This window comes from Electrophorus electricus, chromosome 17, assembly GCF_041902795.1.
Source record: "Electrophorus electricus isolate QZ-2024a chromosome 17, ASM4190279v1, whole genome shotgun sequence".
Classification (NCBI taxonomy): domain Eukaryota; kingdom Metazoa; phylum Chordata; class Actinopteri; order Gymnotiformes; family Gymnotidae; genus Electrophorus; species Electrophorus electricus.
The window spans coordinates 3,919,891-3,946,449 of NC_137513.1; the positions used below are offsets into that span (position 1 = coordinate 3,919,891).

The window sequence follows — 26,559 nt, forward strand, 5'->3', positions numbered from 1 at the left end:
CCGCGAACCCTGAACCAATCACTTTTTGCCTTGCACCAGACTTACGCTCGCTATATGTGGTTGCTGGTTTAAGGTTAATTATTCTGAAGTGCTGTTTTGCAGACCAGGACTGCAGGTAAGATTTTGCTATTCAGTGGCATTCGACATACTATATTATATGTAGTATATGAAGCACTGTCTTAAAATCAGTGTTTTGTTTATTAAAAACAAAGCATTAAAAATGTCTGACAAGTTGAATGCCAGGGGTTTCACAATCGATCTGGCAACCCAGATATATGACGCGCATTCTGTGTGATAGAGTTGTGGAAGCACCGTCGAACGGACTTCAGTGTCGCATTTTTATGCACGGAACGGAACGTCAAGCGAATGGAATGTGCGGTCATTGGTGTTCCATCGCAACTATTGCAACTATCGCCTAACCAGCCCATCGCCTATCCTGTGACGGACCTTCTGCGTTTGGTGCGTCCCGCTACATTGCTATTGGAACTGAAAGAGTGGCAATGGTACAATGTAAACGCTTGTGTTGTGGTCGCTTTGCCGTAGGGTAGCTGCGGCTGGAACTTCAGCTCAGCTCAAACCCTCGCCTTTCGACTTGGCCTTTCTTCCCGTGCGTGTAGTTTAGACGACATCTTGTTCAGAACTTGCTCGAATTGAGCATGAATTTGGATTCGGAAAACGATCCAGACTTGGCACGGAACGGCACGTGCCATCGTTCAAGACTCGTGCGTTACGCTACCGTCTAAGCAGGAGGCATCTGACTGAGAATGCGGATTGGAAAAGATGCGTAGATAATCCAATAACATTTATCAAATGTGCTTAAAATATACGGAAAGCTATATAGTTATTCATGTATTCCGTTTCAATGGGCAGTTCTTCAACCCTCTGGTCGCTAGTGGTTATGTAAACAAGAATTGGCTCGCGGCGCCGTCAAGAGATGGCTAGTGAACCGAATTTCTTTAATTAATTGACTTATAAAGGCCTGAATGATGCTGACTTACTGGCTGACAAATGACAGCATTCCTTTCACCCTTAGTGTTCGTAATGCTTAAGTTAATGTTTAGGTGCGGTGTCCGTAGGCGCATGTCGGTCAGTTTTCTTGAAGAGCAGAAGCAGGATTGAGAAGCACCAAAAGACAAACTGGTTTTAAAAGATGATTTTAGGTCCGTGTAAGACCTTTCTAGTAAAATGTATTCGTGAAAATGTACACGTTGTCAAGATACATGGCATGGTAACTTTGAGGGCTGTGGTTGGCCTTGGTGAAGTTTTCATTGAACTCATGTATGTTGCATCTTTCCTCGCTTAGACTCGGTTGTGCCGTTTGAGTCGTGTTTTAAACGTACATATTCAGGGGACTGCTTTTGTGCGGCGCAGTCTGTCATCATTTTGTGGTGATGGGGGACAAGGAGGTGATAACTAAAACGCTTTCTCACATTCTCCAGACAGATAGCTGGAGTGTCATTCTTTGACGCCTGAAATGGTTTTCTCTCCTCTAGAAAAACTGGTTGTTCAGTATAGATTTGTCTTGCTTTTATAGACAGTTTGGACAGAGGTCTGTAACCTGAACTTTAAACTTGTTGGGGTTATCTGCTAGTACCAGTTCATCTCTGCTGCATACAGGGGCGGGTTAAGAATATGGCATCCACACATTCTTATCTTATTAAAGGTATTCCACTGAGTTGTTTAATTGCTTTTAAATTGCTCATTTTGGATTGTCTTAATTTACATTATGTTTTTTTATGGAAGGGTTGACTTTGTACAGTGTTCACTCTGGTCCCAGTGTGTGCTGATCAAGGTCTTATTCTGTTGCCTCATACGCTCACTGTTTTCCCATTAAAGATGGCTGTGCTGACCTGGCCGCTGGCCACCAAAAAGCAGTTGAGATTGATATGTTTTGTTTTGAAGGTTTACAGCTACCTCAGTCACCATCAGCTGAAACAGATACAGCATATTAATAAAGAATGTAGGTATCTAACAGTTTGCAGGTTTTGGTGCTTTGGTAAATTGTTGTTGACTACAAACCTCTCTCTCTCTCTCTCTCTCGCTCGCTCGCTCGCTCGCTCTCTCTCTCTCTCTCTTTATATATATATATATATATATATATATATATATATATATATATATATATATATATATATACACACACACACACACATATAGCGTATATACCATGTACTATATAATGTACTATATATAGTACTATGTACTATATATACTATAGTATATATATACTGTCTCCCTTTCTCTCTCTCTCGCTCTCTCTCTCTCTCTCTCTCTCTCTCTCTCTCTCTCTGTATTAGAGAGATTTTTAAAACCGCAGAGAAGTACACAAGGTTTCAGATATTTTGGACATTCTTTGGAGGTTCTTCATCAGCTGTGCAAGCACCATGCTTCTGAATTTGTAGGAGGAGGTACCAATTTATATTTGCAAAACTGGTTCTTCCTCCTACTAATTCAGAATTCATGTGAATGAATAATATCATGATTCTTAAAAAAGCATGTGAGCAAATGTGTGAAAACTCGAAATAATAAAGCTGGCCTTGTGTGCCTGACCAAGGCTTAACCATAAATCACCATAAAGAGCTGGCTCACTGCTGCATGCTGATGCTCCTTGACTCTGCAGTAAATGAAACATCTTTGCTGTAAATAAAGAAAGATGCTAGTCTTCAGATAAGGAGAAAATAAGACATTTTTTAGGTGTGAAAACCCATCTGATTATGAGAATTTCACCCAAATTGTAATCTTTAATCAGAGCTTATAACTAAATAAATAAAGAGTTAATAAACTCTTTATTTAATAAAGAAGAGTACATATCAAAATCAGCTATATGTAGCTTGTAGCAAGTTATAATTTGTTCCTTCACTGAATTTGAGGCTAAAGCTTAAACCCGCAATTTCTTAATGGTTTTCTGAAGTGGTCCACCTCAGGCATTGACTCATGGAATAATTCAAGCGAATGGAGGCGAGACAAGCACTGAGCTCTTTAGTGAGGGCATCTTGTGTGTTCTTGGTGGTCACTCAGAAATCCCCTGATATTATATGTGTCAATCTGAGGACTCGCTGAATTATTGTTATATCTTAATTGTTTTGTTGTTGTTGTTGATATGCAGTAAACTACATGTTGTCTTTGTTTCCTTGCTGCTTGTTTTGGGTATCTGGAGGTCTACTGACCCGTGCCGTGGAGTGGTGAGAATTTGGTTTCATTTGCAGCCAGTGCTTCTTAAGGAGTATTTACTTTTACTGCTTAAGAGTTACCCTTAAAAGGAGTGATCAGTCTTTTGTGAAGGAGAACATATCTGGGTTAAATGTGTTTTTATTGTGTGAAAATGCATAGAGGATCTCTTCAGAGTGCCTCTGTTTCACAAACTGAGCTAAAGATGTATGGCAGAAAGACCTGCCCTTTGGCAAAAATGCCTGTAAGGCATTTGCTGGGTGTGCAGGGGCCTTGAGGTCAGAAGGAGGGGACTGTCTGCTAGAGCACGCTGAGGATCGGTGACTTGGCAAGGATTAGCATAGTTTACTCTCAGGCAACCTGGTTTCAGGTTGGATGAGTCAGACCTGCAGTACATTGATGGTGGTGTTAAAAACATTGTAGCCACTGCATTTGTCTAAGCAATCCTTTACTCAATTATTTCATTAGTTTTTGTTGTATGCTGTAGAGTATGCTATAATAATGATCAAACTCCAGGTTCCATTTTTAGAGCAAAGTAAGGTATTTGAGTAAGGTGTTTGAGTAAGGAATTTGAGTAAGCAGAATGTTGTGTTTCAAGTTATGAAAAGCCTCACAGGTTAAGAAACAATGGGATGGGCAATGGAACATGACTGGTGCTCATATTTAGCTCTAGAGTTGAGACAGAAGAAAATGTTTCTTCTCTGTGCAAGACCTTCTGCCACATTGTTGCGAAAGGTACCAGGAGAGACTCTTCATGTGTTGTCTACCAAGCCTTGTTGAAACACTTATTATTAAGTGTTAATGTGGTCTTGTGCAGGGCTCCCAAACAGATCAATGGGAAATCCAGTGGAGGATATCTGTAACAGCAGCGAGAAGGCACTCTTAATTTAACACCAACACATTCTTGCTTTTGGTTTTACCAAGATGAAACTTGAGACTAAATGTTGCCTAACCACAATAGTCAATCAGTTGTGGGGTGCAGTCTGTGCTTGTTCCTTTCAATGGTATTGGAACATCAATTCCCAGATCTGTCTACTTATTCTACATTTGAGTATATGTACAGCAGATTTGCATGTGGGTCTGTTTTTGTACTTTGAATGTCCCCTGCTCTGTATTCAGCAGAAATTTAAATGGAGATCCACTGGAGCCCTTCTGCTTGTTTTCTTTGTTTTCCCACTGGTTGCTGTTTGTACTTTCTTTGCATGCTGTTTATTCTGCCCCCTGCTATCTCTGCGACTGCTCAGCCTGGATTTCATCCAGTGATCTCAAAAAGACGTCTGAGACGTAGGACCTCTTGAGGTATCTATATTTTTACTGATCTTTATCATTTCTTGGGCTCCCGTGTTGCTTACAGATCCAGACAGAATTCAAGTGTTTTGTCCCTTCAGCCAAGGACGTGCCGTGCTTACTGAAACGAAACTTCTTTAGTGATTGTGATCCGCTGCAACTGGTAGGATTAGGATGTGGAAACCATGTTTCCCTCCCTGACAGCATCAATATCCTGTGGCTAAATCTGACAAGCTCAGAACCCCTCTTCATGAAACCCGGGCGTTTCTAAACATGGCCTGTCTGGGAAGGCCTAGAATGACTGTTTATATAGTGTTGGGATGCTGCTGTGTGAGTAGGACCGATCTGACAGGGAGCTAAGTAATCCGTTGCAAGATTCTGATGTTTCTTGCATCTTTCTCAGGGTTCCTCTAGCCGTTCCTGTTCTCTGCGGATAGACGACAGCAGATGTGCTGTCTCATCTTTTTCATTACGACCCTGTGAGATTCATTATGGTGAGATATCAGCAGCATGCCTTCAATTCTTGATGGATTGCCAAATTCCATCAAAGTTTGTTAAAAAAACAAGCCCAAAGCAAAAAAACCAAAAACCCAGCAAAAGGAGTGTGACTCATTCCAGCCTCTTGTCATGTTTACAATACGTACTGTGATTGAACTCATCTAAACTGCTTCCACTTCCTTGGCTTTTAATGAGGTTAGTCCAGGCTACATCTTACCAGTGCCATTCACTCTCTCCCTCTCTTTCACTATCTCTTCTTTTCAATCTCTCTCTGTCTCCCAGTCCCGCAACTCCTGACAAAAAGCCCAAAAACAGAAAAACATGCACTATGTGAAATATTGCGATCCGTGTGTCCTCTGGTCAAATGGACATGTGTGGGGGTGTGACTCTTCAGGGTTCTTCCAAAGTTGTCAAAATACTGCCAAGAAAATACTACAAGAAAATGTCTCTTTTTGGCCTTTACTTTAATAAATTTTAGATAATCACAAATGAGATTACAAGCAAAAATCGTTTAGAAAATGTACATGAGAAAGTTTGTTTGAAATCCAGGCCACTTGTCTTAAATCCAGGTCATATTTACTTTGCCCTGCTTCTCCCATTACAATAATGAGTGGCTACCAAGAAGGCCATGATCCCTGCTTTTGCTGTGACCTGCTACCCTTTCTGTTTCTATCTGCCTTCCACCAGCATGAGTTCACTCAGGGCAGCCTATGTTGTGCCGCTCACCACTTTGGTCAGAGAACAGCACATGAAGGAAACCTCATGACATGACCAGTGAGTCTGAGCCAACCCTGTGCGGTGGTGTTTTCACGTGGGCCTTTTGTGTGGAGTTAGCCATTCACTTCTTAAATACGCATGCCGCTCGGCAAATTAAAGACTTCAAGGTCATGCGTGTTGTTTCCGGTGGAGATGGCTGTCCCTGAAGCTCCATGAGAGGAACTATAGTTCGAAAGATGAGCTGAAAAGACGGAAACCTGACCAGATCAGTGTCTCTAACGGGTGTCTCCTCTCCCTTGTGTTATTTCTCTGAAGAGTCCAATTCTGCTTATTGCTCAATATAATGAAGCTCAATATGAGTTTCCAATACGGCCTTTAATTCGTTTGACATCCGTTGCATGTAGACTGCTTATTGCACTCAACTGAGGGTTATTTTATGGCATTCTTTTGATGTTTAAATGCGGTTGTAGTGTTGACCTGAGATCAATAGTCTTGTGAAATGAGCCAAAGGAAATGCTGTAATTACATGTGAAGTGGATGATGGCCCTATGCTCTGGTTTGTGTTGCAGGCCTGATGGAGTTGGGTACTTGGCGAGACCTGTGCACCGCGGAACCCAGTCTCCGCTCGTCTGTCTCCAGGGACTCCTGAAGAACAGGCGTCTCCCTCAACCCGTTACCCTCCCCTCGTCCAGTGTCAGCCCTATCCCCCCCGGCAGCCCCTGCCCCCAAGCCCCGCCCTCAGGCTTCCCCTCCCTCTCCCGAGATGATCGGCAAACTAAGGCAGAATCTGCTGGTGGCCTGTTTGGTCATCAGCTCTGTCACGGTCTTCTACCTGGGCCGGCACGCCATGGAGTGTCACCACCGCGCAGAGGACCGGGTGGTGGCACCGCTGCTGAGCAGCCTGCATGCTACGCTGCGCACGGGACACAACCTCAGCAGCCCCTTCGTCTACAACAAGGACATGCCGCTCATCTTCATCGGTGGCGTGCCACGCAGCGGGACCACGCTCATGCGCGCCATGCTGGATGCCCACCCGGACGTTCGCTGTGGTGAGGAGACGCGCGTCATACCACGCATCCTGGCCATGAAGCAGATGTGGAGCCGCTCGGGCCGCGAGAAGATGCGTCTGGATGAGGCGGGCGTCACTGACGAGGTTCTGGATGCCGCAATGCAGGCCTTCTTGCTGGAGATCATCGTCAAGCATGGCGAGCCGGCGGCCTACCTGTGCAACAAGGACCCGTTCGCTCTCAAGTCCCTCTCATACTTGGCCAAGATCTTTCCACGTGCCAAGTTCATCCTCATGATCCGTGACGGGCGTGCCTCTGTCCACTCCATGATCTCGCGAAAGGTCACCATCGCTGGCTTCGACCTGAACAGCTACCGCGACTGCCTCACCAAGTGGAACCGCGCCATAGAGACCATGTACACTCAGTGCCTGGAGGCAGCCGACAAGTGCCTGCCCATGCACTACGAGCAGCTCGTCCTGCACCCTGAGAAGTGGATGAGGACGCTGCTCAAATTCCTGGACATTCCCTGGAATGAGGCGGTCCTGCACCATGAAGAGCTCATTGGGAAAGCGGGTGGCGTGTCCCTCTCCAAGTAAGTGGCAGATGGCTGGCAACTTGCGCCACAACACAACTGAGGTTGGGGGAGGGGTGGTGTGGAGGGTGGATGTTGGGGGAGGGGTGGAGAAAAGGGTGGGGTCACTGAAGACTGGAAATCATTTCCTCTGCAGATGACAAGCTTGTGGGCTGTGTTCCACATTGGTTTAATTGAATATCGAAGCATAATTGCTTTGCTGTAATTACAGACAGCAGCATAATGCTAAAACACAACCTGGCAGTATTCTGCTTCTGGACGTTAAAGCCCCTTATTAACTTGCTTAACTGGGGTCCCCAGCTGTCTTTCTCTTTGAAGTTTTTTCATCTGGTGCCTTTAAATATCCTTTTTAAATACATATCCAGCTTGATCTGCTCTATATGTGTATGTGTGTGATCTTTCTGGCCAATTTATTACAAAGGCGAATGTTGAAGTGTAGTCCTGATTGCGAGATCAGTGTTAACTAATAGTTTCCTGTCAGAGACTAGGATGGTCTATGAGGACTAAGATGAGTAATTTGATGATTCGAGAGTGTTTGTGATGTAAAGGTGTGAAGGAAAAAATCTGTGTATTATACAGACACACACAACACATTAACACTGTCTTCCTGATGGTGGATGAAGCAGATTCTATCCACTGAGGGTCATCTTTGATAAAACAAACAAATCTAAAAGGGATTCTCTGCCTATTTTTTCAAAAATATTCAAGAACAGTATGTGATTCTCTTTTAGTCACCAGGATTTCGAAGTACACCGTGATAATACGCCCTTGCCACACAGCAGACGCCCCCCCCCCCCCCCCCGCGGAAACGGGGCTACCGTCTGGATATCATCTGGGGTGGGAACACAATGTACAGAGCCAAAGGTCTGTGCTGCTCACGTTCACTTTTCGGGTGACAGAGCACACTGGTTTAGGCCCTCAGGTTGCCCCTGTGGGCATCTCACGCCACGCCTCTAATCTCTGTGTTCATGTTAGCTTGTTGACACAATAATGGCATTATAGTGCATTATAAAGTGAAGGGTGGTATTGTTTAGACTTTGTCCCGTGGAGCAGGAATCTCAACTGTCACCATAGCTGTTCTGAACAGACTCAGGGACTGCACACACTGCTTTGACCTCCCCATTACTGCATTTAAACACATACAGTTTATTTCCTAAAGAGGTTTGGGAAAGAGGAAGAAACTAATATTTGAAAGCAGAAAGATAAATTTTTGGTTTTGTTTCATGGTCAGTGGTGCCACTGTAATGATGAACGAGGCTCGTTGTAAGTGACATCTGTGTAACAAAATGGTGCATTTCAGGAGACACATAATGGAGAAGCAGAATCGATTCAATCTTTTGGACATAAAGATCTCATACCCCTTAGTAGCAAACTACTGCACCGACTAACTGTAGATTAGTGTAGTGTTACAGGTGGTTTATGCCACTTTGTTGGCAGGATCCAAATAAAGTATGCAATACCTTGAGCAGTTTTATGGGAAAAAAAACTATCCCCCAGCTTTTACCTTTGACCCCATATAAGGGTCCTCCCTAGCATAAGGGGCCCCAGAGAACCAGGTTTGATAGCAGACAGGAACTAAGGCTGAGATAATGCAACATCCTCACTGCACATAGTGTACTTTCCTCTAGGTCTTCTTGTAGGACACCTAGTTAGGCCTCTGAGAAAAAAAATACTTCATGTACTTCACTGGCTTGCATAAAAATTGCGATTTTGTGCATTAAAGAGAACCTTGCCCACTGATTATCATGGCTTTCATGACATGGCCTGGGGCTTGTCTGCATTGACAGAGTTGTAACATCCTGTAGAAGAAATTGCAGTGAAACTTAGCATGTTGCAAATCTACACCACACTTCTTTAAAGCCAGCAGTGATTATTTTTATGTTTTTGGTTTCTATTACCTAGTTACTATTAACATTAATTGTTATATATTTACTTTTGTCAAACACAATAAAAGATATTTAGAGGACGAGGCCAAACGGTCATATTATTAGGTAGTATTATTAAGGAGGGGTAAGTCAAATATTCTTGAATTTGCCAAATTAGTTGTGTCCTGTACATGCAAATGTGTGTTTCAGCAGAAAAATTAAAAGAAATCGTCTCCTGTTTGTTTTCGGTCCTGTACACTCACCCTTGCCTCTTCATGACTTGTTACCTACAATACAAAGACAGAATAATGTCAACAAAATTAAAAGTAAACTGTTGGGACAAGACTGCAGTGAAATAATATTTTAGCATCCATTCCTCATCAGTCCCTCCAAAATTCCACACATTTATTTGAAGAGACCCCTTAGACGTCCTCTGTGATGAGGAAGATCGTTTGGTTGTTTTGTTGCCCACAACTTTGAAAGTGTATACACCAAAGTTCTGGCTTTCAGTTTATTTCCTGTTCTTATGCCATTCACTGAGTTTTCCTGTTTTAATGGGATGTGGTTTTAACATTTTTGAGTGTTACTGTTGTATTTTATCATTAATGTGAATCACACAGAGCAACCAGTGTTGACTATAACCAGGTTGTGGGTGTGTTCTGGTGTCCCCTGTGTCCTGAGGCATGCCTTGAGTGCTTCAGAGCTTCAGAAACCACTTAAAGAGTTTCAGTCATAGCATGGCAAAGCTAGCAAGGGCTCTTCAGTACTAAGAACCATCGGTTCTGTACCGTTAGCTCTTTCAAAGTGAACTGTAAGCTTTGGTGGTCTGGTAAAAGCCATTTAGCGTAGCTCGCATATAATGTTTCGTGGGTTTACACCTGAGCGGTCCCACACAGTAACCCTGACCTCTGCAGGGGGGGGGGCAGAAATGGACATTGCAAGGAGGAGGGGCTGTGTGTTGAAGCCGTGCACATTGGAGTGCTCTTGGACTCCTCAGGTCTCCAGACAGTGGCCTAAGCGCTGAGCACATGCAACTCACTCTTCATTTCATTGATCCCAATCAAATATTAATAAAAGGGCGACCTCTCGCAGGCAGCCTAATATGAGCTTTTTACACTACTGATAGGAGGGGCTTTACCGAACACGGCTTGTCATCAATGGCTTTGTAATATGCGATCCACCGAAGACGTGGAGATGACGGAATGGCCCACAAACAAAGTTTGGGCTTGCTGGGACTGACTCTGGGGAGAGCAGCATAGCTGAGTAGGATCCGCCCAGGCATAAGACAAACTCAGCCTGTGGCAGATGGAGGGTGCACGTTCGCGCCTGGTGGTCCTCGACATGGAGAGAGTCTGCACCGTGCCGAGTCAGTCGGTGGGCAGGCAGCTTGTAGAACAGGCCTGCTCCGGACAAATGCGCTCCAGTCCTCTGGGGGGACCTGCCGAACCCGTGGCTCATTTCGGAGAAGGCACTGATGGGATTTTTAGGTGGAAGGGGAGAGCCTGCAGCGCTCTAATGGCTGATGAAAAGCCCCACCCTGAGTCCCAGAGGGGACTTGCAGAAAACAGTCCATTAAATCTGGCCCGCTGCACCTGCAGGGCGAGGGTCTAGCACTGCTGCGTGTGCGCCTGCAGGCAGTGCGTCCCTGCCTGCGACGGCCACCGGTCTGCTCGCCGCGACAGCCAGGCCCAGGCTCTGTCTAGCCAAGACATGGACCTGACCATTAACATCAATTACTTCCTCGTTTTTATTTGTTTAATTCCTCCCTCCCAGTCGAGTTGTGGCAGAGATTTGGCCATTACTTGGTCTGGTGGAGCAGCAAGGCTGCTATTTGCCTCCAGGAATACACAGCGTTGCAGAAAAGCGCCGGAGCTCAGCATGAATAATTAACATTCACCCACAGGCTATTATACAGAGCTCAACCACAAGGAACTTCTTGCGACGCGTGTATGAGTGTGGATGCACTCATGCGCCTGTGTGTGTTTCTGTCTGGAGAGGCAGTGGAGCGGGGTTCTGTGCTGATGGTCGCGTTAGACGATGGCAGAAGAACTGCTGCCTTGGGGGGTGCTGTGGTTTTGGGCAGGTGAGCAGCTAGTGAACCTCCGTTTCAGGGGGTCATATGGCGCCTACTGCTGCAGCGGACGTCTTTGGCATTAGCCCTGTTCCTCCCGGCGCTGTTCTCAGACACTTTGGCAGTCTGTGTTGTCTGTTTAGAGCCTCTCTGGGCATATGGGCTGTGGGTGGAGAGGATGAAGGCTGATCATGGCCTGTTTTGGCCAGACCTTGTGAATGTGAGCATATGAGGTACACAGCTATCAGCTGTAAGTAAGCCTGCAAATTGCAGTATTTACCAATAGCTGGCCTGTCAAGTTAGTCGAGTAGTCAAGTTATTCAGTGGACAGCAAGCTGCTATGGAGGCATCCGCTACGGTGACCACGGCTGCCCTTCCTTACATCCGCTGCTCTTCCTGCATTCCCGTGAATGCTGATGCCACCTGAGAGGGCGTCACTGCGACCTTGTACACTCACGGCAATGAGTGGCAGCGTGTCAAAACCAGACGGCCTTCTCCATTTGTTGGCCATGGCAACAGCAGAAGAGAGACGTTGTTTTTCAGGAGAATGGCATGACTCATCAGCGGTGGCAAAGCTGTCAGGACTGGCTGCAGCTCTTCGCCACACCAGATCTTTTTTTCACATCTTCCCTCGTTTCTCAAGGCATCACTGCAGACCGAAGCTTTTTCCTGCACTTTCCATTAGTGAAAAGTATCATTAAAAAAAAAAAAAAAAGAGAACTAAATATGCAAAAAAAAAAGGGAGCAATCCACGCTGTCCTATGAAAGAAAGAAGTCTATTAATCATGCAGGGAGTGGTGAAGTGCGATTCCAGCGTAAATGGATTATTGAAGCCAGAGGCCGTATCGGCCAGGGACTCGAGCAATGAAACGTAAAGCGGCGCTTGTTGCTGGTGTAAATGGACTGGTCAGCCTCTGGGGAGGGCGCTGCGTCTCTAGCTCTGGAAGGCAGCGAGGCACTCCTCCTGCACGCAGCGATCTGCGGCGTGGGAGCTCCAGCAGGGTTTCCCAGGGTCCCCACCGACACACTCCGGGGCTCTCCGCCATGCTGTGTCTGTGGGGAGAGGGAACAGGAGGGGCCAACTCCTGCTCCGGAAGTGCTACGAGTTTACAAAGTGTGTGCAGAGATACGATGAGGCAGGCTATCATGTGTTTCACCTCGGATCATGCACAGCTGCGAGGCTTATTCATCAAGCTTCCCCCCTTCTCTTCTTCTACACTGTACACACACACACACACACACACCCATATGAGTTCTTGCACAGGCCTCATCTTGCTTGTTTAGTGGAAGGGGAATGGAGAATGATTATGGCCTTAAAGGGAGTAAAAGCCCCAGGATCTCTCACCTGAGGGTAAGAATCGTTGTGCAGTGTGGACCTGCTGGGACCAATCGGTACTCCATCCTTGCCCTGGTTGTAAAAGGCCTGCCTTGGCCACAGATGGGTATCGCCTGTCATAATCTGTTCCCCATCTGGTTTTACTTCTCCGCAGTGGGGGATAAGAAAGGGGCACTATGGCTTCCCTCCTTTCTGGCTCCAACAAGGCCCTGCTCCTCAACAAACAGAGCAAAGAGGAAGACTAATACGCAACATTCCCGACATGCACTTCCCCCGCTGCCTGTGGCACCACAAACTGGCAAAGACTACGTTTAGAATGAATTGGCTGCTTGTGGCCCTATTCTACTGACACTTTTAAAGAGTGCCATTCATTTTTCTGTGAAACAAGAAATGCATAGTTTAAGGAAGTACAACAGTATCTATGGGAACTGAGTGGATGTTATAATGTTATATTTATGTTATGGTTTTGAGTAGATGTTATAATGGCACTGACGTTTTAGTGAAGCTGCGTGTTAAGGGGTAAATTGCTTATTTAATTCACTGTTCCTGTGCATTTGTATTAATTATGTACTGTGTTTATGCTTTGATGTGAATCTGAAGTATCTGCCTCATCACTGTTTGAAGGCAATGAAAATTTTGGCTCTGATCACAAAACAAATTTTTGTCTATTGTTTGGCTGAGGTCTAGATAACTGCTTATTTTAAATGTACACGTGAGGCATTTGATCCACATCCCACAGCATCCAGAGGCCAGATCATGTGTTTTCTATAACTATACGCAAAAAGTGTCATTCCTTTGGTTTGGTCCCATCTTACGCCATATATTATTTCATACAGATCAATAATTTATCGTGGATGTGATATAATTCGTGATTCATTTTTAATCTGCTTGCAGATTTGCTTCCACAAAATTTCGTGTTTGAGTGAGTCACACTGTAACCACGGTAACGGCGTTGTTGGGTTTGCACTATTTGAAAGCTTCAACATAAAGAACAAAAAGACATCGGCATGCCCACACACGGCATGGGCCTCCTTTGTGATGTTATATAAATCACAGCCATGCCTCAGTCGTACAGGTTAGGGTTTCTGGGGTTTTGCACATTTGCGCAGTTCTCAGCAGGCCCTGCAGCGTTGAGCGCTGCAGCATTGCTGAGATTGTCCCTTCGAGAGAGCTGTCACCACCATCCTCGTGACTTTAATCAAATATGAGCATTATTCGCCCCATGTAAGGTGACGCATGGCAAATGGAGACTGATCTCAGAGAGTGAAAGGCCGTTCGCTCCAACCATTTACATGCTGCTGTAAGTGGGAGGAACCCCGAGCTTTTACTCGTTATTTGGCTCTCGCGATGCAGTTGACGCCAGTTGAGGCCAGTTAGACCCGGCGGCGGTAGAGAGGAGCGGCGATGGGCGGCACTGATCCGGCCGGCCGAGCAACCTCGCTGTCCTGCTGCCCCCGCTGACGTGGTGGTGTCTCGTGTCCTGCAGGGTGGAGCGCTCCACAGACCAGGTGATCAAGCCAGTCAACGTGGAGGCCCTGTCTAAGTGGGTAGGCAAGATCCCTGTGGATGTGCTGCGAGACATGCCTGCCATCGCGCCCATGCTGGCCAGGCTCGGCTATGACCCTCACGCCAACCCCCCCAACTACGGCCGGCCGGACCCGCGCGTCCTGGACAACACCAGAAGGGTGAGTGTACCCCAGAGACAAAATGAAGGCTTCAATCGCACTTATTTTTATTTTAGGTTTTTGCAGGGCACAAACTGCTTCTTGTCATATGTCCTCGACCCGTGATGAAAACAGTTGGTGAATATACTGGTTTCTTACTAAGTCTCAGCTTGTGCTGCCTACTGGATGTTTACTGTGCAGGGCACGTTTTGGGAAGCCCGTCGAGCGAGACATGCATGGTACCTGCCTAAAGCCAACATCCCCAGCCTTGGCAGTGCCGCGCTTGCAGGTCAGAGGTCACAGGAACTAGATGCCACCTAAAGTTTCTTACATGACCGGAAGCTTCCCTTGCAACAAAAAGAGGACCATCTGGCTTTTGAAGGGTAATCATTATTGGGAAAAGCACATTTCTGATGAACCAGCTCTTCGAGGACCTGTACTTAATGAATGTACTCATGAGATGCGTATACACTTTCTTTCTGGAGCTGATGTGTGCAATATGTACTAAAATGGGTCTGCGCATGCTGGGGTATCAGGTGAAAAATGAACACGTTTTTACCTCCTGTGCTCTTAGGGTCATAGGATTTTATGTCTTAAACGCTGGATCTATTTAGTGTTTATCATCTCAATCAAAGTCAAACTCCGTAGTTCAACAGGCCTGCACTAATGAGTGGAATTAGCCACTTACTTTGGAATATGTTCCATATATATGAACTACAGTACTTTGTTGAGTTTTGCAATATTGCCTGTGAGACATTTTACTGTGTTGAGATGCTGTTTTCAAATTGTTAAAGTGTGTTTGTTTCATGAAGGGGTTGTAACGTTAGTGTTTTGACAGTAGACTCGGTTTCTGAGCCGCCATTGTTCGGCCATGGGAGCACCGCCGTACGTGGTCTCCTCTGTTGGATCCTATCCCGTTATTGTTTCCCTGACTATTGATTTCAAATCATTCCTGATGCTTTGTTGGATAAGAGCCCACTACACTTCTCTCAGGACCTGGTAGTACACTCCATTATGAAATGAGAAGAGACTGGCCACTCATTCAGATGTTATTCCAATGTTAACATTATATCTTATTCGTCACCCTCCATTATGGAAGAGTCCTCACTGATGGAAAGCTAGCAGATATGGATATAGAGCCTGTACTGCGTAAGTGGACACCGCACTCATATCTCCTGCAGTCCTTTCTCCTAGGGCAAAGGTCAAAACAAGCCGCTGCCATTTTCAAGACTAATTCTCTTTGGAGGCTTCCTTCCAGCGGAGGGAACTTAGCGCCGTGTGGAGGCGGGGCCGCACCTCTAATGGCTAACGGCGGTGCTCTGGAGGAGCGCACTGTCCCCGGCGAGTCTGTTCCGTCTCGGAGCGTCTGTGGAGGGAGTGGGGAGCCTTCTCACGCATCCGCCACTTTACACCCCGTCCCTCGCCGCCGCTAATGACCAGGCGGTACACTGAACTGCGGTCGATAAAGGGAATAAAAGCCGTTCAACACCCCATAAAAGCCAGTAAGGTTTATGAGAGTGGCCGCAGGCTGGCCGTGCTCCCCCAGTGCAGTTCTGTTATGTGTTGCTGTGATTTGAAGGGCAGCATAATGTTTGGTTCTCCCGAGGCCTTTAGTGCTCCTTCCTTTTCTCTTAGGCTTAAAGCTCAAACTTACTGGTTCGGTACGTCAGCGAGGTGTCCCGGGTGTTCACCTGGCGAGGTAACGATGTTTCTCCACTCCATGAGTCTTAAGAAAGGAAACCTAACAGAGAAAAAACGCATGACTCGGTGGAACCTTTTTACCGCAAGGCTTAATCATTATGCTTGAAAGCATTTTTTGAAAGGTGGAAAAGCCAAAGCCTGCGACTGCAGACTGCTTTTTAGCATTTTTCCTAAATGAGGTTAGTGGGGTTGGGAGGGCCCCTAGCTGAAGCCTGCGTCTGACTCACTCCACTTCCGGAGACGAGAGGGGTGTTCGTTTCTCCCGTCTGGCTGTGTGCTAATGTTCAGCTGCTCTCTCTGGGAGTGCCGCGTCTGCAGGGCTGGACGCTCTGCATGAACTTTGCTGACCACGTCCCTGATACGTCTTCCCGGGGAGGTGTTATGAAGGGGAGCCTGACACCACGTGTCCAGGTCCTGTGACGTATTGCTGACAGATTTTCTCAGCAGTGCATTCGAGACATGTACAGCGATCTCTAGGCGCATTAGAGCTGGAAGTTAATGTGACTACAACAGAGAAGGGTTTGAAGTTACTGAGGAGATCATATATTAGTCAGCTCACTGACTGAAATTATTGGGTTTTTTTTCTTTTGTGAAAGTTGCTCTGTCTTCTAATTTCTCAGCATTCCATTTCATTTAGACAAATTCTTTACCAGTCCCAAGTGTCCCAGGTTTAGATAAAATATTTGCCATTGCTTTTAAATGTCTCCAATGGGTGTACTATGCTGTCTCAGTATTTCCCAGTGCAAAGCACTAGAGTGTTAAGATTAGCTCCAGAGGGTAACCTTTATATCCATACACATGTGTGAATGCACGTGCACATATGTGTAATTCTAGTTTCACGTGTGAGTGCAGATGCTTGGCTGGTTTTGGGTTGTGCTCCATGTGTCTGTGCCTCGCCGTACCAAAGGTCCTGCCTTTCTCTCATGAATCCTTTCTGTCGTCCATGTGATGGGCAGCACTGCACATCTGCAGGGTATTATCGTGTGTTTTCCGCAGATCAGCCCCAGCTGCGAGGCTTATTCATCAAGCTTCGCCCTCTTCTCTTCTTCTACACACACACACACACACACACACACACACACAGACAGAGATGGAGCTCAATTATTTTTATTCTGTGTGTTAGCTGTGGACTATTCTGACCAGAGGAAGAATGACGCGGTGATTTCTGTCATTGCGCTGCACCTCCTGTCATTTTGGCAACGACTCTTCTCATTGTACAGGCTGCTTTACTTTCAGGGGAGGACAGGCGTGAGGAGACCAGCATGATGGGCATCAGGACCTTCCCCCACCCAGCATGCCTGACTGACTCAGAGAAGCAGATTTTTCAACTCTCTTAGGTGTGGGAAGTGCGCAGAGCAGTCAGGGAGGGATCTGGGACGTTGTTGAAGACGTGTGCGTTTGAGCTGTCATTTACCGTCACCAGGTTTCCTTCACTTGTTCCTTTTCTTTATTCCTTTCACATTCTACTGATCCAAGTGGCAAAATCCTTTTTGTGTTTTATTGCACTTCTTGCGGGGGTTATGCTTTAGGCTTGCTTCGGGCTGAGGGTTCTATCGTGGCTTCCTTGTGAGGGCGCACAAGTCCTGTTGTTAATGTGACAGAACAGCACTCTCTTGCTGCAGTGATGCACAGTCGCTTAGGAGTACCTTAAAAAACCTTAGTGACTGGTGGGTGCCATGCAGGCCTTTGATTGGTCCAGGATGCTGAACGTGCATGTGCTCTGCATGTGCTCTGCGCATGTGCTCCCTGTGTGATGCGGTCGCGCTTGCCGATTTGCACGTGTGCACAGACCTTCCCCAGGCTGAGCGGGCAGGCCAGCGACGTTTCCTTGGTAACACCGCCTTACCACAAGACGGGAACCGTGTCGGAAATGCGTGGCGGCTGTACTTGTCTGCCAGGATGTTTCCAGAGTCTTGGCCAGCTCAAGGTTCCGAAGGTTCCGAGGGTCTTGGTCCGGTTCCGATTCGGATCTCTGCGACACACCAGCAGCTTTGGCTGACTTCAATGATTTCACTGATTTCAGTGATGAATCTAGTAACTAAAGAATCCCTGGGTCTCTATTTCTGCTTGCTACCGCAATTGATTGGCTTCGTATGACAGGAATGCATTACAAGTGACATGTATAATCAATATGACTGAGCTTTAACTTTGCGTTCCACTGGCACCATCCATTTCATCCTGATCACCTCCATTATTTAGGCTGCCGAGGTGCTGATTAAAATATTGATCTCACCATGGCAAACAGACCTGACATAGTCGAGGTTGCATTAACTTTTAGCCTCTTCTTTCCTGGCACCTGGGCCTCTTGAGGTGTCTACCGCAGTGAGTCAAACCTCAGCTTTCACATGCTGACATTTTTACCAGTGCGTATTGATCTTGTCTTGTACAATCGTCCCACGCAAGTAAACAAAACGTGGCTTTATGTGCATCTGAGTTGAACATTAACCATTACTGTTCTTCCAAAAAAGAAACACATTTACAAATAGAGCCGGACGATTGTCATCAACCTCAATGATTTGCTCCAATGATAATTCCAATTTTCTGGATTCTAACTCGGCTGCTATTAATTTTCTCCACAAGAGGGCGTTTCCACATTGCAACATCCATTTGTCTGGGCTTCAACAGTACAGCAGCAATGGAGTGAAAGAAATTCTAACAACATTCCTCTTTGGAAATAAAGTTCCACTTTAAGTGGAAATATATTTCGCTATATTTGATTATACATCAAAATATGTTGAATGCTTTTTTAGCTAATCACAGAGTACAAATCCTCTGACACAATAATGTCATTCGTAATACTCGATAATGTGGTGTTTATATCAGTTAGTTATAATAAAGGCATGATTTGTTTATTTAGTCTGAGAATGTTGATTATCTTAGTCTTAATAGGTTTTACTTACTTAACAAAATGTCTAAATATCTAAAAGTGGGCACTGTTTTTAATAATCTAACAAAAAAGCACAAACAAAAAGAAAAACAAAACAACTCTGAATTGTTTTAACAGGATCTTCCAAGAAACAGACAGATTTGCCCTTTGTGGATGGAAAGATTTCATATATGACGTCATTGAGATCTTTCCCATAGACGTGCCTGTGCAAAGCTTAGCCAACCATCTCTGACTTTCATCACAAATATTTACCCTGTTTATCTTCATCTGCTCAGGCATAAACACCATATGCTTTGTGCTAGTGCACAGTGGGGTTGACAGAATGAGGTTGTCCTGTGTATTCTGATCAGAATTCTCTATTTGGGTTTGGATGTTGTGTGTGGACCTGTGGGCTAAAGGTATTCCTCTGAAGCACGAAAAACCTGCCATAGATACAAGAGCCGATTCATGTGTGATTGTATTGTTGTCCAGAGGGACAGTTTCACAGCAACAGATCTCGTTAAGCATGTTAACTGAGCGATCTCATTCCGAGATTTGGGGACAGCTCCACGTCTTGGTGTGTGAGGGAGTTCTGCTTGTGTTACGAGGCATGTACAGGATGTGTCAGTGTCAGGATGACATTAGACAAAGACAAAGAAAGACAGAGAGAGAGAGTGCATCAGTAAGTTGAACAACAAGATCTTGGCATCAGAAAGCTGTACCTCTTCTTCCTATTAAAAGTATATTTGCCGGTTTTATGGAGTTTTCACCTAACCTCCTCTCAGCTAAAGTAAGTCATAATGACAGCATTCTACTTTCCAAACGCTTAAAGTCATAACGTGCCCCTGCACAAGAGCAGCTTAGTTTATGAGCCTTGTGAAGTTCCCCCGTCTGCCGTAACCAAAACAATGAAATCCACATCCCAGTAAGAATCTGCTCGGTGTCCAGCATGTTTAGCAGACGTGTTATTTCATTAAAACCTACTAGCAACAGTTTTATCATTTTGTCCTGTAAAATAAATACTTAAAGGTTGTGTTTTGAGAATTATGGATATTACTGAATGGTGTTTCTAACACCTTCTAACATCTCTTTTTAATCTGTCAGTGTCCAACATATATAATGTAGTTCTGCATGCATGTTCTCGGGCATCTGTTCCACTTTAATGTCACTTTATACTACTGCCAGACTGGATCGGCCTAGTTACACATTTATTTTTAATTCTAAAGAACAGTAACAAATGTGTTAATAATTGGACAATGTTGTCCAGAGAAACTTTGGGTAGTATTAATATAATATTTCTAATTATAATAACAATATATAATAGTATAATATTAATAAGAGAGCCCTAATTACAGAAAGCATTGTAATACGGCGTTATTGGATGAGAAGTAATGCTTTGAGTCAAAGCAGTTGTCTGCTCAGACGCAGGCCTTGGTACCTTGGTAACTTGCATCGTCTGGTTCCTGCTGTGTCTGGAGAATAAACAACAGCTCTAAGAAAGGTTATTAACAGAGTGTCAAAAGTCTCATTTGGGCATATATCGTCATTTATTTTATTTCTCACTACTTTAGTGAGACCCAAACCCTTCTCTTCCAGCACAGACAGTGTAGCTGTGGTGGTGACGTAGTTTCACTGCTCTGATTGAGTTTATCAGGCTACGAGACTAAAGGGTGTACGGTTCGTAATCTTGTCATGGTGATCTGTGGCCTTCATCCCATGCCTTCTTGCATAACATCAGACTCTGATAACGATTTTTTACTGGAGAGCCACTTACATCATGTAGTCTACATACGTGAAGAGCTCAGAGGATTTTAAAGATTAGTTTTGCTTCTCCTGACCTGTTTGTATTTGTAGCAAGTCAGCCCCCAGACTAAATCATTTGGCATTTTGTAGTCTGTGTGATTTGAATAGCAGGCATTGTAATATGTGTCTTCTGTATAGTTAATGAAGCTTTGCAATGCAGCCTGTACTCTTCTTCATAATCTCAGTTTTCATTTTTTTTAGATTATGTAAACAGGGTGGACTGGTCTTTTTAATCTGTGGTGGCAGGGCACTGCACTTTGTAATAGTCTCCCCTTTAATCTGCCTGTGGCCTACAGTGTGTGCTGTGAATTAGCACATCTTGAATCATTTGAAAAGCCGCGATCAATACCTATTAAGTGGCTTTGAAGCTCCCGTGATCTATGTTGAGAAACTAATATTAAGATCAATACATTCCTGGTCTAAGGATGATATGATCAGGGAAACGGTGGCATTTAACTCAGATAGACAGACTCTAAACTCCAGCCTCTAATCTCCAGCCTCCAAATTTAAACTTCTAATCTCCAGCCTCTATACTCCAGCCTCTACACTCCAGCCTCTAATCTCCAGCCTCTAAACTTAAACTTCTAATCTCCAGCCTCTATACTCCAGCCTCTAAACTCCAGTCTGCATATACAAGACAAGCAGCCATTCATCAGTGCAGCTGGATATTTATTTAGCAAAAAGGACAAATGGATAAACTGTGTGATTTAAGGTTTAATTTAATCAGCTCCAGTGCTCTGGAAGTAGTGCATGCTCCTATGTGGCTGTAAATACAGGCGGAGAGGACCTACCTGTCAGAGCTCACCCAGCCAAACTGTGACAGCGTAGGCAAAACACGTAGTAGAGTCAAATCCCTGGGAAGTGCATCAATAAAACGAAAACAGAAAACTCAAAAGGAATTTTTTTTTTTTTAATGTTTCTGTAATTTTTTTTATTGTCTATTTTAACCACATCTTCCCTGTTCTTACCCCATTATTTCTTTCCTGCCTTTTTGCCTTGTTATTGTTTGTGAAATAAACTACAATTCAAATAAAAAAAAAATTTTTTCTGACTATTTAAAGCTTCTGGTGTAGCTCTCCTGGTAATTCACCATGATCGTGAGTTCATTTTCCATGTAGCATTAATGTTGTTGCACTGATAAATATAAGTTGCTCTGGATAAGATTATATATATTCCAGAAATGTACAGCACTTTTTATGAAGTAGATTTAACAGGTGGAATAAATAAATTGCAAACATAATGTGTACTTCTCACTAGTACACTAGAGAACATGCTGTTCGCTCTTTTAGTTTCAGTATTTTATTTTAGTTTCTTCATTCCCAAAAGTGGCCTTGCCCTCTCACCTCTGCTTTTCCATATGAGCGTCATCGGAGGTGATCAGCCTGTCCCCGTGGTTTGTTAGGGCCAGAGAAGGGTAGGGCCAGCATACTTAGACGCTTTCCACAAATGACACACCCAAGGAGGTGCGTTGTGGACATGCACACGTGTGCACACACAAGCCCGCAAAAATGCAGAAGGGCAGCTGATTGTATTTCCATCATGTGTGCATCTTATCATTACATTTCATACATTTCTTAGAACCGTTGTATTGAGGAGATATAGTTGTTATCTTTTAACTTTTGAGTTGGTGTCAAATTCCTAAACTGCTAAAACTGATCAGCACTTCTTGTCAAGTGTTTTTTTTTCCCCCAAACCCACATTGGTGCAGATGTGGGTGTTAATGTTTCCAGTCACCTCGATGATTGAATATTCATTTCTGGGGGTCATCTGAGGTCCTGATTGCCTCATTATTTTGCCAGTGCATGTCCTGCTAAGAGGATAACGAACCCCCATCAGTCATCACCAGCTACCACGGGCTCTGCTGTCACAGCTGTCTTAATGGAGACATTAGCAGGGGGGGTGGACATGGATAAAAGGAGATACGAGGTTTGATTCAGAACTCCTGCTTTCAGCGTTTGCCTGCAATGGCCCCTGGCCCCTAATAAGCAGAGTGTTTTGAGGAACCAGCAAACCTGCTTGAAGAAAATCTAGGCCAGGGTCTGGTCCACGGCCACTTGTTCTTCACAGACAGCAACAAGTTATGTACAACAATCGGACCCGTCACCAAACGGTTTGGCCATAAGACTGATGTTTCAGCAAGTCACCCACTTCTCAGCTCCTCATTGCTCCTCACTGCTCCTCTCAGCTCCCGAGTATTCTATCCCCCCACCCCTCCCCCTCCCGGCCGTTTTGGCTTTGGCGCTTCCCACTGGGACGTGGGGCAGCATGGAGGTGGTTCTGAGCGCACCCACTGGCTCCTTCGCTCTAGGCCCACATGCTGCTTTCAATAATTAAGGTTTGAAATAGTCAAAACCCCCCCCAAACAGCCTGCGGGAGACCGAGCGAGCCAGACTTCTCTCGGCATGTACTCCAACATGCCAGAAATGCGTCAAACCAAACGAATAGCTAGGGCTCTTCCCGCCATCCCGTTAGGCTCTCGTTTCATGCAGACATCAAGTTCTGAGCAAAACGTGCTAATGTCAGCTAGAAAGCAGGAATGGGGAAAAAAGCCTGTGGGGGGAAGGATCGCCTGGACAATCAGCCAGAGCAGGGCCTCCTCCTGTCTCCTCCTTCTTTACACTCCCTCGGAGGCGCAACAGAGAGGGGAGGTCTGCCTGGTGGAATTTGAGAGAACAAGACTTTATGGGGTGCGGTTGGCTGATGGACCTTGCAGTGGCCGCCTCGACGCTGGAGGGTAAAACAGGAGAGCGAGCCTCAGATTCCCACTGTTTCCCTGGTGCAGCATTTGTGAAATTATGGATTTAACACTAGTTTTTTTAGTTTAGTTTTTGTACCTCATTTTCCTCTCCCTCTCGCACCCCCTCACTCTCCCTCTATTTCCCTCACACTATTTCCTTTCTCTCTCTCTGTCAGCAATTCTCTTCTTTTTGTTTGCAGATTCAACGGTTCTTTTGTTTGTGCTTTAATTCCCTTTATCCTTGATTTAGCTCCTTTAGATACATGCATTCTTCCAGCAAGCAGCTTGCGAGGCGGAAAAGGATTCTGGACTGGTCTTAATTGCCGATTGCTCCTCTGTGCCCCCTTTGGCTCTGCTCACTCGCTGACTATAGAGTCCATGATGGCTGTCTCTAATACCACCAGCGCACAGTTCACAAACCCCACACACCCCTTTCATCTCCTGGATTGACAGACTGACTCGATGCATGAACATTGGGGTGGGCTCAGTCTGACACCCTGGGAATCGATATACAATATCCTCCCAGGCGCGAGAAGAATGAGTGTCTCTTATAAGAAGTCTGTTAGTTTTCACTGTGCCTTTTTCACATGCAAACTGCTTCACTTAGCCGTTCCTCTTCTCCCAACATCATTCCCAAATGGGTCTGTTTTATTGGGGTTTTTCATTTGATTTCAGTTTGGACTCTCATCGCATTACATCACAGCGCAGTACTCATCTCGGGATAGATGCATCCTGAGAGGAGATTTGGACTTTTACTACTTTACTGGTTCAATGATGTATCAGTAGCACTGCTTTTGTTATCCCTGAAAACAAGACCGATTTTTTTTTTTTGTCTTGTTGTGTTTTTCCAGGTGTTTAAAGGTGAATTTCAGCTACCTGATTTTCTTAAAGAACAATCACAGGTATGGTAGCTCCTCTGCCTGCTCTAGTCATTTCATTTGTTTTTTTCTATACAGTTTTTCCCCTTTGATCCTCTTTTTTTAAGTGCTAACCATCTTAATAATTAGTATGCAGTACTGGCTTTCGCTCCCGTATGCTTTCTCGCTTGGTCTTACTGCATTCTAGTCATTTTGGTGATTCCGCCGGTGAATAACCCGTCTTCCAACCTCCTGCAGTTCTCTCTTGATCTTTTATTTCTTGCCTTATTTTCATGCCTGCACACACAGATTCTCACATTAGCTCTCTGGCCTCGTTTCTCATGGCCTGGTGGTCCCTGCTAGCGAGGGAGACGAAGCTGGATGCTCTGTGGCTGTCTGGGGGGTGTATACTGCCCCCTCTTGACCAAAATGAGTTATTTAATCAGCTGCATAGAATGCCACCCAGATTGTCTGGCTGGTTACTGTAGTAATGAATAATGCTCGCAGTGTCACTGGGAGAGACTGCATGTTGTAAGACTGCGATGCGTATTGGACAGGACCCTTCCTTATTGGCTGCCACACGAGAACCGGAAGGACAGACATTGTAAACAGATCTCCAGCAAAGCAGATTGGCTCGTTTCCTTCTGTCAGCATATCTGCAACGCATCAACAGATGTGCTTCACAGGAAGTGTATTCCTTCTTAAGCACTGAGGGGTCTTCTACTCTTTTACAGCTGCAGAAATCTTCAGAAAAGCCAAACCCAAGTTAGGAGGAGAAAAGAAACAGTCCAGACAACCATAAAAGTAAGTGACTGCTTATATTGGCTAAGAAAATACTGACTGAAGGTTTATTCATCTGACCTAAATTGAACTTAATTGCCATGTAAAAAGCACTGATATGATTGTTTTTAGAGCTTCAGTCTGGCCCAATGCAGTGTTCTGTTTCAAATATATTCTCAATGTTAGTGTGTATGGTTTGTAAGTACATCTTGTAGGTGGGTGTGTGTTTAATATTCCAGTGTAGCTACTCTTTCTTCGTATACTCACTCAGCTGGCTGCTCTCTGCTGTGTTACAGGCAAACAGGATGGGACACAGCAGGGCCCTGGTGGACCCACAAACACATGCTGGGACCTCCCTCTCTATCTATCTCTCTCTCTCTCACACACACACACACACACACACACACACACACACACACACACACACACAATATTCATTCAGAGGCCCCTGGGCCCAGACCACTACATGGAGAACTTTGGCCTTTGATGTTGTACTGTAACAGTTGTGGCCTAAGAATGTCATTGCTATCTAGATTTTTTTTTTAAACCATAATCGTGGGACTTTTTCCTGGCTACATAAATCTGTGATTCTGTTATAAGAAAATACAGTGATTAGCAATGGAAATATTTATGGAAGAAAATTAGCTTTTGAAGATGCAACATCTATTTTGATGTTTTGTTTTTAATGTTCATGTATTTGTAATGTGCAATTCCTTGGGTACTCATGTACAAGATCACAGTCTTCAGGCAGCACTCATAGTGAGGACAAAGCGGCATTTTGTACCCTTCCATTCCCAATAGCGTGATCTTTTGTACATGGAGATCTGTAATAAATGAATTGTCAGTGTTGAAGGCGAGAGAATTGCTTGTATTTTCCCATCGGAGGAAAACTGGGATGTCAAGAGACAATGGTTGAGTCTTCTATTGTAGCAAATTTTAAAATGGCACCAGCAAATTGGACCTTTTGTTTTTCCTGGTGAAATAAAGCAATGATGGCCTTCAGGCTGCTCATGTCCACATCACTGCAGTCTGTGCAGCGCGGAGTTTTCGGCGGACCCCTGCTCTGCTCTGGGCGCGGCTCGCCTTTATTACTTGACTGACTTTGTAATACCTTCATGCTGAGTCTTCTTCATAGCTCGATTAGTCCAACAAACAGGCCACAGGAAACCTACTCCTGGACTACCAAAGTCTTATGAGAATCTATAGGCTAAATCCCTTAATCTGTTTGTGAAACTGATTGTAAAACCTGTTATAGATACATGATAAACATGACAAATGTAAGTTTCTTAATTTCTTAATGATTCTTAATTCGTCTTAAAAATTCTTAATTTTGAATACTCATAGCTACTGTAACTTAACAAGTGCCTACTAGTGGTGGTTAATGCCTGTGGCCTTGTGTGATGTCCGAGCTGTGGCTGACTACGATGCGTCTGTCTCGTTGTGGGAGTGGGTTTCTACAAACAGATCAAGCATAATCGTGACTTAAATTGCTGTGGAGCTCAGGAGTCCGTGTTTGGGTGGTGACGTTTATCTCCACATCTGTTATCCTCTTCTTGTTGCACTGCATAACTGTTTTGTTTGACTGTGGTGCCCCTGAGTGGTGGCTTTAG

The 26,559-nt window shown here is 44.9% G+C and overlaps 1 protein-coding gene across 8 annotated transcripts; it reads left to right on the forward strand.

Annotated features, from left to right (window-relative positions):
• tpst1 (tyrosylprotein sulfotransferase 1) lies at positions 1–25,801 on the forward strand. 8 transcript variants are annotated; one of them, XM_081699619.1, is made up of 7 exons: positions 25–115; positions 299–459; positions 4,413–4,467; positions 6,240–7,269; positions 24,164–24,214; positions 24,904–24,973; positions 25,246–25,801. In XM_081699619.1, the coding sequence occupies exons 4-7, from the start codon at positions 6,434–6,436 to the stop codon at positions 25,447–25,449; spliced, it is 1,161 nt and encodes a 386-aa protein (XP_081555745.1). In that variant the 5' UTR covers positions 25–115; positions 299–459; positions 4,413–4,467; positions 6,240–6,433; the 3' UTR covers positions 25,450–25,801. The 8 variants fall into 8 exon arrangements, with proteins under 8 accessions (XP_026853460.3, XP_081555745.1, XP_035389826.2 ...); XM_026997660.3 differs by lacking the exon at positions 4,413–4,467 and adding an exon at positions 14,028–14,226 and having other exon boundaries at positions 28–115; positions 25,246–25,379; XM_035533933.2 differs by lacking the exon at positions 4,413–4,467 and having other exon boundaries at positions 26–115.
• Positions 25,802–26,559: the final 758 nt, after the last annotated feature.

Coding starts and splice junctions, on each gene's coding strand:
- tpst1 (XM_026997659.3), top strand. CDS start 6,434: ATGATCGGCAAACTAAGGCAGAATCTGCTGGTGGCCTGTTTGGTCATC. Junction 7,270..24,163: donor GGTGGCGTGTCCCTCTCCAA/GTAAGTGGCAGA, acceptor GTGTTTTTCCAG/GTGTTTAAAGGTGAATTTCA. Junction 24,215..24,903: donor TTCTTAAAGAACAATCACAG/GTATGGTAGCTC, acceptor ACTCTTTTACAG/CTGCAGAAATCTTCAGAAAA.